The sequence below is a fragment of the Squalius cephalus genome (assembly GCF_949319135.1).
Source record: "Squalius cephalus genome assembly, chromosome: 13".
Classification (NCBI taxonomy): Eukaryota; Metazoa; Chordata; class Actinopteri; order Cypriniformes; family Leuciscidae; genus Squalius; species Squalius cephalus.
This window is the reverse complement of record NC_137134.1, coordinates 6,170,362-6,190,554: the sequence shown is the minus strand read 5'-3', so window position 1 is coordinate 6,190,554 and position 20,193 is coordinate 6,170,362. Positions and strand designations below refer to the sequence as shown.

Sequence of the window (20,193 nt, the reverse complement as noted above, 5' to 3'; positions counted from 1 at the left end):
CATCTGGGACTGGGATAAACACACAGAGATTAGAGTATGTGAGAGCAGACATTCAACCCGTGCCATTGTTCTGAGCAAGTGGGGTGTAAGTGATGTGCATTAAACACATGCACACACACACAATGCAGTTGATCAATAAGAGATTAACAGGACTGTTTTTCCTGCATTTCGTCCCCCTTGTTCATTCCCGGATGTTGTTGATCTTCCTATAATGACCATTATGAATATATAAAAAAAAATAGCGTGACAGGGCTGTCATTTGCATCGGCAGTGTGTTGGAGCGAGTTTAACTGCATGTTTGTACATGATTTATGTTGATTCCACATGGCCTGCTTTAGTAGCAGGTGTCTTTCAACAGGTGACGGGACTGAATTAATTTCATTTTTGCATTGTTAGCATTCACTGAGTGCAAATAGCATATTTTCTTAGCAATAACTGTAAAGAGTAGTTAGATGCTTTTTATACGTATACGTGTTATAAGTCGTGGCAGATGCTATTTGCAGGTATGCAGTAATAACATAGAGAGTAATTGATTATATTTATTAATATTATTAAATGGATGCCGCGTTATTGGGACAATAAAGCCCTCCCCACACCTACCCCTAACCGATAAACACTTTATTATTAAACACACGCTAGACACTTTATTTAGACTTTTCGAATATTTTCTTCATTTTATTTGAAAATAAATGCCTTTCCGATCTGATATGTGATGGGAAAAGGGAGTAGAGCAAGTTCGGCAAAACGTTCTGATACGTGCCTTACCGCTATTGCTACTGTTGACAATCCAGTGACTGCCGTGATTGTGTCTGGTCCAATCAGACGTCAGTGGGCGGAGTTAGTGTAAATAGAGGCTATTTACACTAACTCCGCCCACTGATGTCTGATTGGGCCAACAAGGCGGGCTATTTGCACTTATTGTAAATAGACACTCCGGAAGACAAAACTAGACCAAAGTGCACTATTTGTGGCAAGAATGATCAAATCTTAAGTCTTTGAACCATTTCAATCAAGAATCAATGAATTGAAGCAAACAGTAAATGTGCAGTCACATCAGGCAAAAATTATCCGTTGTCAATAGTGTAGCGTTGTATGAAGCACTTTCACACCAAGCAGCTTTCTGTTGGTAAACATGCCAGATCCATGTGACCAACTTTAACCCGTTGAGAAATCTGTGTGGTGAAATCTTTCACAATTTACAAAAAACGATTTACAAATTTATAAAAAACGATTATAATGATTGGATTTCGGCCAATGAAAAAATGCCATTTTTGCTACTGAAAAATCAAGTGCTATCAAAATTCTCTGGTATTTGCAATATACGAAAGAAGAATCATGAAAGTAGTGTATTGACATGCTCTTTAGGACACTTAGTAGTCTTGGCCCGATATATGTGAACACTGAAAAGTGTGAGTATAGTTCATTTGTGTCCTTTTGTGCAATATCCCAAATTGACAATTCCTGTTTTTATGGAATATTGGAGTATTTATTATAAATGATTGATCGGTGCACATCATTATTTATTTTTTTTAATTCATGTTCCTGGTAATCTTGAATCAGAATAACTTCCTCCTGCAGCATCTCTTCTCTTCTCTGATGACGAGGGTGGGGCTATAACCTGTCAATCACATGAGATCAGCCAATAGCAAACCACAACCATCCAATCAATTCCCCACAGACAAAATCAAGCCCCGCCCACATTTGTTCTATTCATAAGGCCGTTTCACTCAGATATACGTCACAATAGGGAAGAAAAGACGAGCTTAAATCCCTTAAGTCATGCTGACTTTTTATCCCTTAAATAATTCACTTGCAGCTGGTTAACTTTTCTGGGATTTATAGTTTAATAAAAATCATCTCCATGTTCATGATGGATTTGATGTATAATTACGAACAGCCTTTGTTTTGTTTATAATTTCTTCCGAGATATTTTAGGTCAACAAGACATATTTGGAAACTGTGTTTTGTTTATATGGTTTGTTTCTTTTCCCATGCACTGTACACACAGACGAGAGAAAGAGTTATATCCGGTTTGAGTCAGATCCCGTCTGCAGGGTGTCAAACCTGTGGCCCTAAGTCAGCAGAGAAAGGGGCACAAGCACAAACTTGCCCTCAAAGTGATGGCAAAATAATGCTGCGGTCTGCTGAGTCAACCCATGTGTGTGCGCTTCAGAGAAGTAGAGCAGGGCAGCCGGGCTCTTCTGTTGTGCTGGTGACGCAGCGGGTTTGCATATCGCTGTGTGTGTGATGCTAATAAGATGCTTGAAACGCTTCCTCATCGTATGGTGATGAACCATATCGTACTGGAAGAGCAATGTGGGATTTGTCTTGCAAATCTTGCAGTTTTTCATTAAAATGTTAGAGCCTGACCTCTGAATGAGCGGGGGTTTTCAAGATGGTGTGCATTATGCAAACGCTGCAGGTTGTTGTTCATTATTCTTGAGATGTTGCAGTTGAGAGACAATCACGAGGCTTTGATATCGACCTCTCAAAGGAGAACAGAAGAGGTGTTTACGCGTTAAAGCGCTTTACAAGCAGGACAAGGATCTATGGGTGATGTTTGTGTAATAATAGGAATAGAAAAATGAAAACTCTCATTTATGCACCAAAATTCATATTCCATTGTGGAATACAAAGTAAATAATTTCCTGGCCACTCTTTTCCATATACAGGCCTGATATATATGCGAAATCGAAGAACAAACTGGTGTGACGTCATTTCAAACAAAATCAGACCAAATCGAAGTTTGTTTGGAGTTCGTTCATTCGCTACCCCAGTACACAATGCGTTGGACAATGAAAGAAGTCAAACATTATTTACATGTTTTCAAACAGCCTTTCAGATTTTTGTATTCACTTGTGGTGTTTGTCAAACAACACCAAATACAAGAGTACGGAGTCGAGAGATCAGGTTTCGAATTGATTGTCGTTTAGCAAAATAGTCTGTTCGTGAGCGCCACCAAGCTGAAGTTTAATGCAACAGCAGCGGCTCACATGTGACCAAAAGCGCAGATCTTATTGGTTGGCCAGTTTTCTAAAAGAAATTAGCATATTGATGCCATGTGAATGTTGAAAAAAACAACTGTTTGTTCAAATTACGTTTATCACACCAAATTTTCATACCAAACATTCATCTCTTAAATTATAAAATGTCAATTTTATCATTTAATGACAAAAAAAAAGCACCATGAAAGTATCATAAAATTCATTCACTAGCCTATATTCCAGGTCGTCTGAAGACTTTCAAGGCATGCTTTGTTTTTTTTTTATATTTCTGTTTTTATATTCCAGTGCGAGGTTACAACAAATCTCTTAAATTGCATTTTGTGGTGGCTGGCTGTGTCATTTTATTATTAGAATATAAACAACAGAAATTGAGTTGGTTTTGTCTGTGAATAAGATGATTTAGTGTTCAGGACGTCCCAGCGTCGGGTTCTAACGGAGATCATTGATTGGCCACTATGGGTGTTGGTCTCATGTGCTTCTGTCCTGCTAATGTGATTTCCTTTAGTGGCACAGCCCAAGGCTGCACTGAAAATCACTGTTGATTAGAGCCATTCACTCATTTTGGGAAAAGACACTGACCTTGAGTTGCTGTTTGAAGGTCAGTTCTGGTGTCATAGTGTTCAGAAGTGTTCATTAAAGAGATATGAGCCACAAAACCAAACCAGCCAGCAACGAGGTGGATCACAACATTACAAACTAGGATTTGAAGCAAAAATGTATTTGAAAATCGGACGATGAGACAAAGGTACAAGACAGCTTTAATGAGGGAATGAACTACAATCCCATGTAGCATCGTGAATGATATATATTCAAAGATAAAAATGATGGATAAAAATAAATAAATCTATTGATTTGAAGAAACAGCATATTATGTTTAGTACAAAAGTGGATATTGGCGTGATTTGCTGTTTTGCAGAATCATGGGAAATGTAGGCTAGTTTTTCAACCGGAATTCCACTGTTAAACATGACTATTTAAAAATAAATAAGTTGAAATAATAAGGGCTGATGGTGTCCACAAATCCATATGCCATTGATGAATCTCGTAGTTTACATTAGATCTGTCTTAAAGTATGTTCTAGTAAAAAATCTATTCTCTTATATGGAGAAAATTAATGGGATTTAATTCCAGAAACCAAATGTTTTTAGAGAACGTCACGATGGTCAAGTGGGGGAGTCAGAACTTTTATTAAATTCCAATTTGCATTTGCAAGTTTGACAAAAAATAAATGTTTTAAGTTTGATTTTTCTCTACTTATGTACAAACTTGACTCGCGATCCAATTTATACGGTAAAACCAACACCATTGTTACTGTTCGTATCACTGTGTATCAAGTGCTGAGGAAGATCCACAGCTGAAATTCAGATATGGTAATGGCCGTTTAGTTTCTGACAAGCTCTGTAAGTGGTCAACCAATCACAACAGACTGGGCCATCTGACCAATCAGAGCAGAGTAGACCAATCTAAACAGACTGGGCCATCTGACCAATCAGAGCAGAGTAGACCAATCACAACAGACTGGACCATCTGACCAATCAGAGCAGAGTAGACCAATCACAACAGATTGGGTCATCTGACCAATCAGAGCAGAGTAGACCAATCACAGCAGAGTAGACCAATCACAACACACTGGGTCATCTGACCAATCAGAGCAGAGTAGACCAATCAGAGCAGAGTAGACCAATCACAACAGACTGGGTCATCTGACCAATCAGAGCAGAGTAGACCAATCAGAGCTGAGTAGACCAATCACAACACACTGGGTCATCTGACCAATCAGAGCAGAGTAGACCAATCAGAGCAGAGTAGACCAATCACAACAGACTGGGTCATCTGACCAATCAGAGCAGAGTAGACCAATCACAACAGACTGGGTCATCTGACCAATCAGAGCAGAGTAGACCAATCACAACAGACTGGGTCATCTGACCAATCAGGGCAGAGTAGACCAATCACAACAGACTGGGTCATCTGACCAATCAGAGCAGAGTAGACCAATCACAACAGACTGGGTCATCTGACCAATCAGAGCAGAGTAGACCAATCACAGCAGAGTAGACCAATCACAACAGACTGGATCATCTGACCAATCAGAGCAGAGTAGACCAATCAGAGCAGAGTAGACCAATCACAACACACTGGGTCATCTGACCAATCAGAGCAGAGTAGACCAATCACAACAGACTGGGTCATCTGACCAATCAGAGCAGAGTAGACCAATCACAACAGACTGGGTCATCTGACCAATCAGGGCAGAGTAGACCAATCACAACAGACTGAGCCATCTGACCAATCAGAGCAGAGTAGACCAATCACAACAGACTGGGCCATCTGACCAATCAGAGCAGAGTAGACCAATCACAACAGACTGGGTCATCTGACCAATCAGAGCAGAGTAGACCAATCACAACAGACTGGGTCATCTGACCAATCAGAGCAGAGTATACCAATCACAACAGACTGGGTCATCTGACCAATCAGAGCAGAGTAGACCAATCACAACAGACTGGGTCATCTGACCAATCAGAGCAGAGTATACCAATCACAACAGACTGGGTCATCTGACCAATCAGAGCAGAGTAGACCAATCACAACAGACTGGGTCATCTGACCAATCAGGGCAGAGTAGACCAATCACAACAGACTGGGTCATCTGACCAATCAGAGCAGAGTAGACCAATCACAACAGACTGGACCATCTGACCAATCAGAGCAGAGTAGACCAATCACAACACACTGGGTCATCTGACCAATCAGAGCAGAGTAGACCAATCACAACAGACTGGGTCATCTGACCAATCAGAGCAGAGTAGACCAATCACAACAGACTGGGTCATCTGACCAATCAGAGCAGAGTAGACCAATCACAACAGACTGGACCATCTGACCAATCAGAGCAGAGTAGACCAATCACAACAGACTGGATCATCTGACCAATCAGAGCAGGCTCTCTGGAAAGAGGGGTCTACAGTAACCGAATCCTTTTTGGGTACCATTTTGTACTGCACTGCATTATGCAATTTTGACTTGCCATAAATATGTTTATAATATTTTTACATTTTGCTAACATTATTTGTTCGCTTTAGCAGTTCCTATGAGTTTATGAACAATTTACACAGAAATTCATTTGCTCATGTTTCATAAATGAGACTCTTCATCTTTTAAAATAATACCTTGTGCCTGCGATACATTCTGTATAACCTCCAGCCCACACTTTGCGATTACATAATTCATATCCTGTGGCATAACGCGCACAAACAAAGGAACAAGGTGTTTTTGATGGCAGATATAGATTTGTGTTTGTAGTCGTGAATGCATGTCAATCTGTATTTTAACATGCATGACCTAAAAGGTGTGCAGAGATTACGCTCATAATCAGGGTCTTAAACACACACACACACACACACACACACACTCATCCCTCTGGAAAACAGGCTTTGTTGTTTGCCGAACAGATTGTTGGTCAGGTACAGAATAATACTGTTTTAAGACAGCTATTTATCATGACGGATTTACAATCACAACAGCCTCCACGTCTGACATGCACAATCCTCTGTTGACTGAGGGAAAACACACACACACACACACACACACACACACACACACACACACACACACAGTGTGTTATAACACTCTCCTGACGGAAGGCAGTGTGTGGTGCCTGGCCCCGTAAGCCTCTTACAGTCGGGGAATCATCATCATCAGGAGTCTGAGTCCAGATTAGCTCGTCCTCCCCGAACGCAGAGAGCCAAACCCGGGTCGTCGACGCTCTCTCTCGCCAGCGCCTCCATATTCACGACCTTTGACCCCGAGACCCGCAGTATACCGCATAACCTTGAGGATTTACTGTTTCACGTAAACAATATATGATAGAATATATAGCATTTTTTTAAGTTATATATAGAGTTATATATATATATAGAGTTTTTTAATAGATAAAAGATACTAATATATAGAAAAAAATAAGATTGCATAAAGAAATATTTGACAATTAACCTTTTTCTCTCTCTAAAATTCCCATAAAACATATTTGTACGTTTTTGTAATGCTATTATTTGGATATTAGCCTATACTAAGGTTGTATATTTTTTTACTCCATTTTAGTAAAATGCAATAAAAAAATGTTTTATAAAATAATAAATAAAAGGCCTTACAGCAACTTCGTTCAAAAGTTTGCGGTCAGTAAGTTTTTAAAAAAAAAGGTATTAATACATTTATTCAACATTATTCCAAATAAATGCTGTTCTTTTGAACTTTCTATTCATCAAATAATCCTGAATGTACAAAATTATGAAGCAGCTTTTCAACACTGATAATAATCATAAATGTTTCTTGATCATCAAATCATCATATTAGAGTGATTTCTGAAGGATCATGTGACACTGAAGACTGGAGTAATGATGCTGAAAATCACAGGAATAAATTACACTTTATATATTCACATAGAAAACAGCTGCTTTAAATTGTATTAATATATTTAAATTGTATAATATTCTTACTGTATTTTTGATAAATGCAGCCTTGGTCATTTCTGTGTGCAAGTGTATAACAGTAAATGAGAGAGTGTGTGCGGTGCTGATCATATCCATGGTGTTTTATGTGTTTTATTTCCTTTACAACAGATGTTTATGTAAATGAGATGCAAATGATGAGAAGCCTTTTAAGGTCAGAGGTCACATTTCAGATTAAAACTCGCATTCAAAGCGCTACAATCTGAAAGGTCAGAGAGTATGCATTCAAAAGTTCATTCTTACCTCAGAGCCATTTACATAAATGATTATGTTTGCATGATTTCTTATTTTTACGATATTCAAAAAGCCAGATATTGAACTTCTTATTTAAAGAGACACTAACACAGTTTTTTCGTGTTTCACGTTTGGCGATTAATCACGCTGTTTGAGCGGGTCTGTGAAGTCCTGGGACTCTGGGGTGTTGTCCTGAGGAGATGCTGGATCAGCAGTGGTCGGGATCTTATGTAAGACTGACACTGGATCCTGAGAGACGGAGCCAGAACAGTGAATGCGCCTCTGTTTGTGTTTTTTCCCATGATCTCCGGCTAGGAATGTGCGGGCCGTTCCAGGGCCTTTCAGTGGCCAGCGCTGAATAGCTGCAGTTTGAGCTGACCCGGCAGAAACGCTTCTGTTCTCCGTCAGAGCCGTGAATGAAGACCAGCCGAGGGGATGCGACTGCAGATAGAGCCGCACGGGGTCAAACCGGGCATGAACGTGCTTAACGCAGACCTGGAGCCTAATGGAAATATGTAATGAGCAAACCTCTAATGTTGAGCTTCAGATTACAACCCGTGATTCATCTGGCTCTGATTCAAAATGTTCAAATCTAGTTGAAACTCAAAAACACACGATCTTTGTGGCATGTGAAGAGGTTAGCCAATCATAGCACAGCTCATTTACATGTGAAATCTTAAAGGTGCAGTGGCGTAAACTGTAATCTGTTTAATTCTAAAGATCATAGAGAAGATGGAAATTTGACTATTATTTGACTAAAAAACAAAGGGCCCTATTTTAACGATCTGAAACGCAAATATCAAACGCGAAACGCAAGTAAGTTTGTGGGCGGGTCTTGGGCGCTGTTGCTATTATACCGGCGGGATAAATGACGCAAATCTAAAATGTGTTGGTCTGAAGTCGCTTCATTACTCATAGGTGTGGTTTGGGCGTAACATGAAATAAACCAATCAGAGCATCATCTCACATTCCCTTTAAGAGCAGGCACGCTTGTTCCATGGCGGATTGCTATTATAACGGCGGGTTTGCCAGACGCGGTTCACAGCCGAGGAGACCGGCGTTCTCGTCAGGGCCGTAAAACACAGAGAAGTGACGTTGGGGATGGAGAAACACACTCAGATTAGCTTCGGTTAAACAGGCGTATAATAATTTGGGTAAATGTGTAAGCTAGATTTATCTTCATGGACACCACAATGATTTCCCTCGTGTGGAATATTTTTCCTTGTAATATTGTATGATTTGCAAAAATGAAAACTGCTGCTTCTGTGTGTAGATGAGAGAATCAAAGTGTATTTGCACACGCTACATTGATTATGGCCAAGCATGCGCCCTTAAAATAGCATCTGAATAACATGCGCAACGCATTTGTGCAACGCCTTTCCAGGAGAAACCTCGTCTAAAGTCAGCGGCGGAATTGTTTTCTGAAACTGCAAAATAGCACCAGGGAACGTTTGCGCCGGAACACGCCTCCTCTTTTCACTGAACCGCCCCCGGGAGCGCAAGTTCATTCCCTAATTTACCGGCGTGCGTCTGTGGAGGGAAAAGTCCGCTGTGCGCGGGTGCAAAATAGGAATGATACATGCGTCGGTGTACAAAGTCAATTGCGCTGGGTGCAAAATAGGGCCCAATAACTATTGTTTAAACATCACAACGTCTACATAACAAAGATACGGTGCAAGAGGCTAATAAAAACAACTTAAATTCGCCTGTTATTTGACTAGAAAACATAATTTTATGGTTAAAACATCACAACTTGATCATAGCATGAGCTACTGCTCGAGGAAGTTAGCCAATCATAACAGAGCTCATTTACATATAAAAGTCTTAAAGGCACAGTAGCAAAAACAGCCTGTTTACGTCGGAAGGTCTTGGAGAGGGTGGAAATGGTAATGGAAAAATACTGTTATGACTGTTTGTTGTAGATATAAGTGGACAATGAAATGATAGGGAGAACGACATCTTTAGTGACATCACCACACGCTATAACACGTAAAGTGTGGCAAGACCTGGCAAGTGAGATTAGTGTGTGGTTGTGTGTCGTTGTTGTAGAGTTAGAGACCAAAGCTGGGTTTACAGAGAGGGAAGGAGTGAAAATACTGAGAGAGAGAAAATTAAGAGTGAGATATTTCAGTCCTCAGAGAGCGTGAGTCATACAGGACAGAGAAATAGAGGTGTGTGTGTGTGTGTGTGTGTGTGTGTGAATCTCAAGATAAGCTCCAGACAGACTGATTCTCAATTACTGGAACATGAAGGTGAAGAAATATTAAGCATGAAAGTCATATTCGAAGTTCAAAGGCTCCTTTCAAATCCATGTTCCTCGCGTTATCATTTCCAAAAATGTTAAGGGAATACATTTTGACATTTCACCAAATCTGAGGAATAAATCAAATGACTCAGAAAATATGGGGAATTTCAGCGGCAGCCTCCTGTGTTTCTGTGCTACCTGAGGACGTGATGATGTCACAGGATGTGGAGGGCTCAACTTCCTGTCTGGCCTGAGGCTTTATTGATCCAGTTGAATGCTCGTTATGGCGGAGTAATTAGCTCACAGAAGACCATAGAGTGAGACGTTCATGTCTGTTTAACTCCTGAATCCTCCACACACACTGACCGACTGGTGTTTGGCAGATAAACACACAGTAGAAGGTGAAGTTTGTCATTTCTATGACACTACGATCTCAAAAGAAATTCAGGCCACCTATTCGCACACCTTAAATAAATGCATGGATGCAAGTTAACAACTCTCATGTGTTTTTTAATTAACTTTAAGGTTGCTAACATTAGTTCTGTTGACAATACATTTGATCATTACATCAACTTAATATTGTGTGTTATTAAAACTGAAATTAAGTTAATGGCTCCTTCTCTCCGAGTTAATTTGTTTTTAATAAATTGTAGTAATGAAATCATCTCGATAACTTTGAAAATCAGACAGTGGATTTCTAGTTCCCAGCATGCGTTGCATAGGAATTAATAAGGAGAATAAATGTTGTAAATGAAGTGTTGTTTTAGTAAAGAGAAAAATCTTAACCTTGACATTTAAAGGAGTTTCTGTTATGTAGCAGTTTTTGTGGTTACCTTTGTGCTGAAGTCATGGTTGGTGGTGATATGAAAGTTAACACTACATTGACCATAAGATTGCGCTAATGCTAATGGCTAATAATACCGTACCTGTTCATTAAATTTAGCATGTGCTATGCTAGCTGCTAGCTGCAACTACTGTTGAGATTAATTGCTTCCAGGGCCACCCCTCAGTTATGTTTAAAGTAGTTGGAATAACAACTGTTTATACTACAAATCTTAAGTTTCTCTAACTCAATGAAGTTTGTTGGTTTAACATGATTTCATTAGAGGTTGTCATAACTCAGAAAGCACCACATTCATCAGGATATTCGAACCCTAACTGGATGGTGACTGGTGACAGTGTGAATTTGACTTCTTTACCTGGATCACAGTCTGAGCTATTTCTCTGCAGAAGTTACGAGCGATAAAAATGCCTCGTAAAAATGTTACCCTCTTACCCTTGTTCGTCAATGCAGGCATCTATTGTTATTGTACCTCCTGTAGTTTGTTATTGCTGTTGTTCCGTCTTTTCCGTTTATTTTTTATTTTTATTATGAAACAACGGCATGGGCAAGTGCCGCCATCTTGTGGACAAAAGGTCTAGGTGGGGTTAGAAAAAAATGAGCATGCATACTTTGCTGATGATGAAATTTACATCAAGCGCACTGTACGCATATGCATAAAAAATAAAGTATACTTTGGGCTTTACTTTTCAAAGTAATCAGACTGTTCAGAAGTTTTGGTCGCACATTATATGTGGTGACCTTAAAGGGATAGTTCGCCCGAAAATAAAAATTCTGTCATCATGTACTCACCCTTAAGACTTTCGCTCATCTTCGAAACACAAATGAAGATATTTATGATCAAATCTAAAAGAGATTTCTGTCCCTCGCTTGACAGCTACGCAACTACCACTTAGACGCTTCAAAAAGTTAATAAAGGAATTATAAAATGAATACATATGAATTGAGTGGTTTAGTAAAAATTTTCTGTAGAGACACGATCGCTTTATAGGATGAACAGAATAAAACCCTAAATTCAAGCTCTTAGCCCCTATAATCCGAAGCCTTATGTACTTTTAAAAAGATTGTCCCATTTTATCTGGTCCATTAGATATCACTGTCAATCATGGCAGTTTCCGATTTCAATCGTGCATTTAAATATGGTTGTCAATCCAGAAATTTAGCAGTGTACTCAGAGCAGCGTGAAAAACTAAACTTGTATTCAGATTGTGAATAAACAGAAAGCAAGAAAAGAGCCTCACTGAATTCTGCACTCTCACGAAAACTCCCATTATAGCCGCGTTTCCACCAAAATTACCCGGAACAATTTGTCCCAGGAACTTTTTCCCCCCAGACCTGTTGCTGTCTGCGTTTCCAAGTGCCGTGGCAAATTAGTCCGGTTACGTAGGACTTTCCAGTTCCAGAAAACTTTCCAGATTTCTTCCTCTGCATATAAGCTTAATAGATCTTAATTCCCAGCAGCCATATCACCTGTAGCCCAAGACTGCTCGCCCACTGAAGCTAAGCAGGGCTGAGCCTGGTCAGGACCTGGATGGGAGACTCCTGGGAAAACCAGGCTGCTGCTGGAAGAGGTGTTAGTGAGGCCAGCAGGGGGCGCTCACCCTGTGGTCTGTGTGGGTTCTAATGCCCCACACTATACTGTCAAAGAGCACCGTCCTTCGGATGAGACGTTAAAAATCCCAGGATGTCCTTCGAGAAAGAGTAGGGGTTTGCCCATTGGCCTCTATCCTCCTAATCATCCCCATATATATATAGTATAATATAGTATATATATATACTGATTGGCTTCATCACTGCCTCCTCTCCACCAGTAAGCTGATGTGTGGTGGTGTTCTGGCACAATATGGCTGCCGTCGCATCATCATCCAGGTGGAGCTGCACATCGGTGGTGGTTGAGGAGATTCCCTCTTCCATGTAAAGCGCTTTGAGGACCCAGAAAAGCACTATATAAATGTAACAAATTATTATTATTATTAAAGCCTCCCAGCAAGCAATAGCCGTCATTTCACCGTCTGTAGACTGATATAGTCTGGCTATGAGTAACCCACTTCTAGCCAAAATAACCTTGAATTTGGTTACATGTCATTTTTACCGAAATAACTTGTGAGATGTATGTAAGCAAAGTCAACAGTGATTACAAGGTGTTTGATTTCATTTCTTTGACATGTTCTGTACGTAGCCTGTGCCTCTATTCTTGGGCGATGGTTTAGACGTCTATTAAATTTTCACTGACAGCCCAAATTTTGCCTTGCTTTAGCCTAGACGTCTGGGCTGTGTTTGGCTATTAGACGTCTTTTAAACGCAAAATTGCTTGCTGGGCTGAAGCTCAGACTTTTAAAAATGGTGGTTGAAATAAAATGCTGTTTTAATTGTACAATGAATCTCTTATATACGTCATGTTTACACTGTTGGTTATAATGAAAAGGTGTGCTCGTGTTGAACAAAACAAGTCCTTGTGAGTTTTCACCGGTGTTAAAGGGGTGGTTAAATATGATTTCACTTTTCTGTAATGTTGCTGTTTGAGCATAAACAACATCTGCAGAGTTACACCGCTCAAAGTTCAAAGCAAAGGGAGATATTTGCTTTTAAGAAATCACTTTTTAAGGACTACAACAAACGGCTGGTAGAGACTACACCACATTCCTCCTGGGTTAGTGACATCACCAACCCTAGAATTTACATAAACCCCGCCCCCTGAACACGATAGATTATCAAGACAGAATATGCTAATCAATGACTAGAAGATAACTACACATCAGCTACATAAAGTCATCAACTAACCATTCAGAAATGTCCTGTTGCTTCTACATGTTGTCTCTTCTTCTTGAGTCTCTCCATCATTGTCTGACTCCGGTTTGAACATAAAAAGCGAAAAGTTTTTGAAATTTGTGTGAGGTTAAAGAACTCAAGCTGTTGAAGCTCCGCCCCCCTGTGCCGGGAGCAGCAGCTCATTTGCATTTAAAGGGACAGACACAAAACGGTGCGTTTTTGCTCATCCTCAAAAAGTGACAACTTTAACATGCGATATAAAAATATCTGTGGGGTATTTTGAGCTAATACTTCACACACACACTCTGGGGACATCAGAGACTTATTTGACATCTTGTGAAAAGGGCATTATACCACCCCTTTGAGCGGATTCTGACTTATCGACTGACTAGCAGCTCTGATTGGCCGTTGGGTTCATGTGCTCAACAGATATGATTGTGATTGGCTACAATGCTCAACGCTTGTAAAAACACGATGTAAATAGAAACCTTTGATGCTCAGAGAGCGCTCAAACAAGCATGAATGAGAGTGCTTGAGAGCAGTGTGGTGTGGTACCGAATATATATATTTTTAGTACCGACTGGTACCGGTACATTTGACAACCCAATTAGATCCCATAGATTATTTCTTTATTATGTTTGTATTATTAAACGATTATTATTTTGCCCTGTTTTTACCTCATAATCAATCAAAACTTTGATAACACTCCCTCTGTTTGTTTCCTGTGAGGCACTTCTCAGTTTAGGAGCATCAGCATTTAAAAGAGCATGTGAGCAAGCTCTGGAGTAAATCTGCGTTCTGGACTGGTTTCCCACACGCGTGATTCACCGATGAAGACTTGTGAATGGTACCTAATATTCCTCTCTCTCTCTGTCTCTCTCAGGTTGTGCAGTCTGACCTTGAAGAAGCTGATCGTTCTGAAAGAGTTGGACCGCGAGCTCAGTTCTGTCGTCATCGCTGTCAAGATTCAGGTAAACGGACCGCATCTCTGTGTGTGTGTGTGTGTGTGTGTGTGTTGTGATGAAGGTGCGGTGTGCTTTGCGTTTGGTATCACACGGGCTCACAGCTTTACACAAGACACCGTGGTAACTGAGCTGTTGCCAAGGCGACAGCTTGCTCAGTGGGAAGATGGGATTGAACGCAATAAGATGGCAGTTTGGGGGGGAGAAGTGCATTGTGGGATATATTGAGAGGGTAATGTCAGAGCACTTGGAGGCCCTCAGCATTCCACATAGGTCGCTTTGGTCACACTGCTTGTGTTTGGTACTTTTGTAAAGCTTTGACCGTTTCAAAAGAGGAATATACAGTAGTGGCCTTGGAAAACTGACAGTTTCAGCCTTTATTCAAATATTAATAACAGATTTCGTAAGCATATTGTGTAGTTGTGTTTGGAGTTAATTGTTTTATTTGTGATAATAATGCAATGAGACATGACAAATTGTGCAACAACCTTGTTGGCCAAGCTGTCATTTAAAGAAATTATGCTAAAACAAGAGACAAACATCAAAATATTAATAACTGGTTATGATGTAGTCAATGTATGCTTTTTGTTTTTTCTTCCCTCATATTTAAAATATTTTTTTCAAAAAAAGGAAATATTTTCCTCATATTTTGATGGTTTAATCAAACTTGTTGGGTCATTAAAATCAAATATCATCTTCGGACATCACTTTTGACACTAGTGCATTTTTAATGGGGCTTTAGTGTTGTCATGACACTGTTTTCTTTTGCATGAGAAATAAAATAATTATGCAACACTATTTTTGCAGTATAAAGACTGAAACGGTTAAATATATGCAAGGCAGAAAGGACTAATCAAAATTCAGCTTGCAAATTATTTCAAGACAGATGACCAATCAAAATTCACTTTGATAATATTACAGTGACTTTGATGTTTGCTAGATTTGAAATGGCAGACATTTTTATCAGTGGGTTAAGGGGAGATTTTTCAACTTTAAGGCCAAGAATTTTTGGTGCGATAAACATTTTAATTAACATTTACATGAAAATTGGACCAAATTTTCCTTCTAGGCAGTCATGATGTGAATCTTACATGCAATACTTAAAATTACATTTGCAAAACTTAAAATTACATTTGCAAAACTTAAAAATGAATTAAAAAAACAAATGTTTGAGAATAATCAGTGCACTGTAATATTTCAATAATAATCAATAATTTTCGATTTTTTTTTTAATTAAAACTTTTTGGAATGATAAAGATTTTTTAATTGGGACATTTAAAAAAAAAAAGTACAGGATTTTTACACAAATCCTTCCCTGATTTTTCCCTTACATTACTGCAATGAAGAAAAAAATCATTACAATTTTTTTTTTTTTTGAATTATTTAAAGTATGTAAAGTATTTATTATGGTTATCCATCAATTCAAATGTTTCTAAACATGATAAATGTTTTAAAATTGTTAATTATTTTTTTGTAGATAAATGTAAAATGAAAGATAAGAGGTCTTTCCTCAGGCCATGGATGTGAGCTTACATGTTCAAAGACATAATAATTGCATGTATTAACACACTAACGTTGACAGCCCTATTATTTACATATCAAGGTAGTACAGTATTACAGGAACTATTACAGTTTTACAGTAATGCGAATACAAGAATGATGACAAAATCAAGAGGTTAAAAAACATTTGCAATACAGTAATGCTTAGGAACACATTTTCTTGCAAACTAGAACAGGAATGAGTGTCAGTGATATTTAAAGCAGTCTGTAGGTGAATCTTTATATTCAGTTCCCAACAGGAAATGACTGTCACTCATTCAGTGAGGATTAGAGCACATCCTCTCAGGGAACATGAAGTGCACTTGTTTCGCCCCCTCATCTCTTCCTGGTGGATCATTGAAGGTTTTGAACGGGTCTTCTGTGTTCTTCAGACACTGAAAATAAAGCTTTTGTAATACTCCCTCAGCTTTGCCTCAGTAATTAAAATAATGGCTGTTCATCAAAAGGACTGAAGATAGGTTTCTGACAGATATCTCATTATTTCTCCTCTCCTGCTCCCTAAAGTGTCCGCTTGAATCCACACTTTGAAGGCTTCAGCATTCACGACTCTTCCCGACAACAAGCAGACTCAGCGCGCTTTTGCTTTTCATTCAGAGCTTGTTAGGGCAGTGAGACACTTTCTCTGTCTCTTTCTCTTTGACGGGTTGAATGTGCTTTTACAGAGTAACCTTGATGGATGGATGTATTCTGTGGTTTCCAAAAGAGCTTCTTCACATCAAATTAAGGCCCCGAAATACTGGCCCCAAAAATTGAAGAATGAATTGATGTGTGACGTCATTTCGTACAAAATCAGGCCAAAACCAAGTTTGTTTGGAGTTCGTTTCAGGAGTTCAAAACAGCTTGACTTTCTGGAAAAGTTCGCTCTGGCTGGTAAACACTTTCAAACTCCCATTGGTCAGTGGTGATGATGTAATAGGTGGGTGTGGCTCAGAGGCTCCGCCTTCTTCGGTTCATTTCTTCTGTTCGGTCCGTCGAGAACACACTGGAGAGCCGCTTTATTGTAGACGCTGACACTGTTTTTTCATGTTTAATACTGTAAAGCTGCTGCTTTTAAACAGTCTAGTGTATAAAGTGCTGTATAAATAAACGTGACGTGAGTGGAGAGCTGGCTCAAACATCCACATCTCTATGATCAGATGCTTTCTGAACGGCTGCTTTCTCACCGCTGTCAGTTTTGTTGTGTGTTTATGTTGTTATTGAGAGGAAAGAGAGCAGCACATATTCACATATTCATCTAAACACTGATCTCAGCATCGTGGACTTCATCGGGATGTTCACTAACAGTATAGCGCTAGTCACGTATTTCAAACTTATTTTTACCCCTACGCGAAAAATGAAAAATAACTTTGCCGTAAGTTTATCGCTGCCTTTATTTCTGCACATGGGCATAGATTTGGGAATGGTCAGTAGCCTCTACCAAATTTTGTTGCCTACCAAAAATAAGAGACTACTGAAAAATCACTTTCAATTTCCCATCTGTTTGTATTTATGCTGCACGTAATAAGGTGTAGGCTACTATTTCAATCAGTCCAATCAAACAAACAAATCCAGAGGGTGAGACAGGAACGGGAAAACCAGGACACTGGCAGATATCAAGAACCAGGACCATAGAAAACAGTGGAATTGCTGAGAAATGCAGTATAAACACTAAACAAGACTTCGCATGGAATGACAGTAGCCACGTTTTCATTACCCTTCAAATTGCGCAAAATGAAATTGCGAATTGAAAATATGTCCAATGGAAACACGTCACTTTCACGAAGACTCCCATTAATCGCAAAAAAGTTTTTACGCTCGCTAGGGCTGTGCAATTAATTGAATTTCGATTTCGATTTCGATTTTTGCTCCCAACGATCACCAAAATAGTATAATCCCGCATAATGCGGGAAATTCCCCCGCAAACATTGATTCACTGCGGGAATTATTAAAATACTCATTGAAGGATTATCTGTTATATAGTATTTATTTTAATATTTCAAAAAGTACAATCAATGTTCAAATTTCGATTTTTTAAGAATTGTTGAAAGGTGTCTTCGGTAACACTTTACAATAAGGTTAATTAATAGGCATTATTTAACTACCTTTGTTAAGATTAACTAATAATGAACAATACTTCTACAGCATTTACTAATCTTAGTTAATATTAATTTCACCATTTACTAATACGTTATTAAAATGAAAGGTTGTATTTGTTAACATTAATGCACTGTAAACTAACATGAACCAACAATGAACAGCTGTATTTTTATTAACTTTAAAACATTAAAAAAGATTAATAAATACTGTAACAAATGTATTTCTCATTGTTAGTTCATGTTAGTTAATACATTAACTAATGTTAACTAATTAACATGATTGTAAAGTGTTACCGTGTCTTTTTAATAAATGCAACACATTCCCAAAGTCATATGAAATAATTGTGTTACATAATCGTGATTTCAATATTGACCAAAATAATCGTGATTATGATTTTTTCCATAATCGAGCAGCCCTAACGCTCGCATGAGGTGGGTTTTCAGGCAATTCGAAAAATAAATATTTCGAAAACTGCAATGGAAACAATTTTTGCGCATTTACGGGTCACCTGACATAGATGACGCGGTGTTTGGACAGAAAACGAGACAGAGTTCTTTATTAAATTCATATAAGACAAAAGAATTACAGGAATACTGGATTCTACACCTCAAAGAAATGCCACAATCAAGACCTCGAAGCAGATATGAGGGAGAAACACCTCATATGTCCCGCTACAAGTATAATAAGGGTCGTTCCTTACCATTAATGCTTGGATAACACACATACGTCTCCTTCGATTAATAATAATGGCCAGTGCAGTGGCTGGGATATACGTAAACCTACCAACGTCCATCGCCATTATTTTTGGAATGACTTATCGCGAGAGGAAAAAATTATGTTTTAGTCGCATAACATCAGTTAATGGAAACACGCCTAGTAAGAACCAGGCTTATATAGGGTGAATAAACAAGATAATGAGACACAGGTGAAAGTGATAATGGATGATGGTCTGGGCAAAGGATTATGGGGAATGGAGTCTGTGGTGATTGCCCTCTGATGGTAATTCCTGGCACTCTCACTGGTGATCATTACAGGTATACAGAAAGTTGACTACAACAACAACGAACAAAACAGTGTCTAGATTGACTGTCTCCCATTATAAACTGTGCTCAAAAACTCACTTTTTCTGTTTTCCAATTTAGAGCCTCTTTTCCTTTTAGAGCATTTAGAGTCACCCAGTATCAGCATGACAGCCCATATCGTGACTCGCCTCTCAGATGTGCAGAGAAGCCGAACGGACAGTAACTGAAACGATTCAACACATTCAGTGTGACTGACTCATTTTCTGTCTTGTTTAATGCTTTCGCTGTCGAACCATACGGACAACATTTCAGTTTGCAAGCATCGGGCAGTTATTCAGTGACGTCACATTCACTGCGTGGGTTTATTTGCTTTGATTCGCAGGAGTTTCTTAAGTGATGTTTAATGAGAATACGTGTCTCTCCTTGTTCTCAGGGCTCAAAACGCATCCTGAGGTCGAATGAGTACATGCTCCCACCCAGCGGGCTGATGGAGACAGACCTGGAGCTCACCTTCTCCCTGCAGGTACAGCTGTGTGTGTGTGTGTGTGTGTGTGTCTGACTCAACAAGAGAGTGCAGTTGAGCTTCGGTTTACCATATCTGATGCACCACCACTGATCAGTGTTTATGCGTGAACTAAAGTTCATCAGTTAAAGCAACCATGTCTCTTCAGAAGACTTGGATTTAACTCTCGAATCATTTTACGATATCTTTATGAAAGTTGTGGGTGAATTGACTTTTAATAGAGGGACTGAAATCTCTCAGATTTCATTAAAAACATCTTCATCCAAGATGAAAAAAAGTCTTGCGGATTTGGAACGACATGAGAGTAAATGAAGACGGATTTCTCCGTTTTGGGTGAACTAACACTTTAAGCCCTATTCCCACAGGATTTGCTTTCCTTGAGTTTCATTTATAAATAGAGTACATCTGTGATTTCATGAGCCAATTTGGACGGGACTAGGTGTGA

At 39.1% G+C, this 20,193-nt stretch overlaps 1 protein-coding gene across 4 annotated transcripts in view; it reads left to right on the top strand.

The window, feature by feature from the left end:
- LOC307169191 (phosphofurin acidic cluster sorting protein 2) overlaps window positions 1-20,193 on the top strand; it is a 69,898-nt gene that overhangs the window by 10,588 nt on the left and 39,117 nt on the right. For all 4 annotated transcript variants that reach the window (XM_079889662.1, XM_079889664.1, XM_079889663.1 and 1 more), the window contains exons 2-3: window positions 14,489-14,576; window positions 19,659-19,748. In XM_079889662.1, the coding sequence (XP_079745788.1) occupies window positions 14,489-14,576; window positions 19,659-19,748 (178 nt within the window). The remainder of the gene's footprint in view (window positions 1-14,488; window positions 14,577-19,658; window positions 19,749-20,193) is intronic.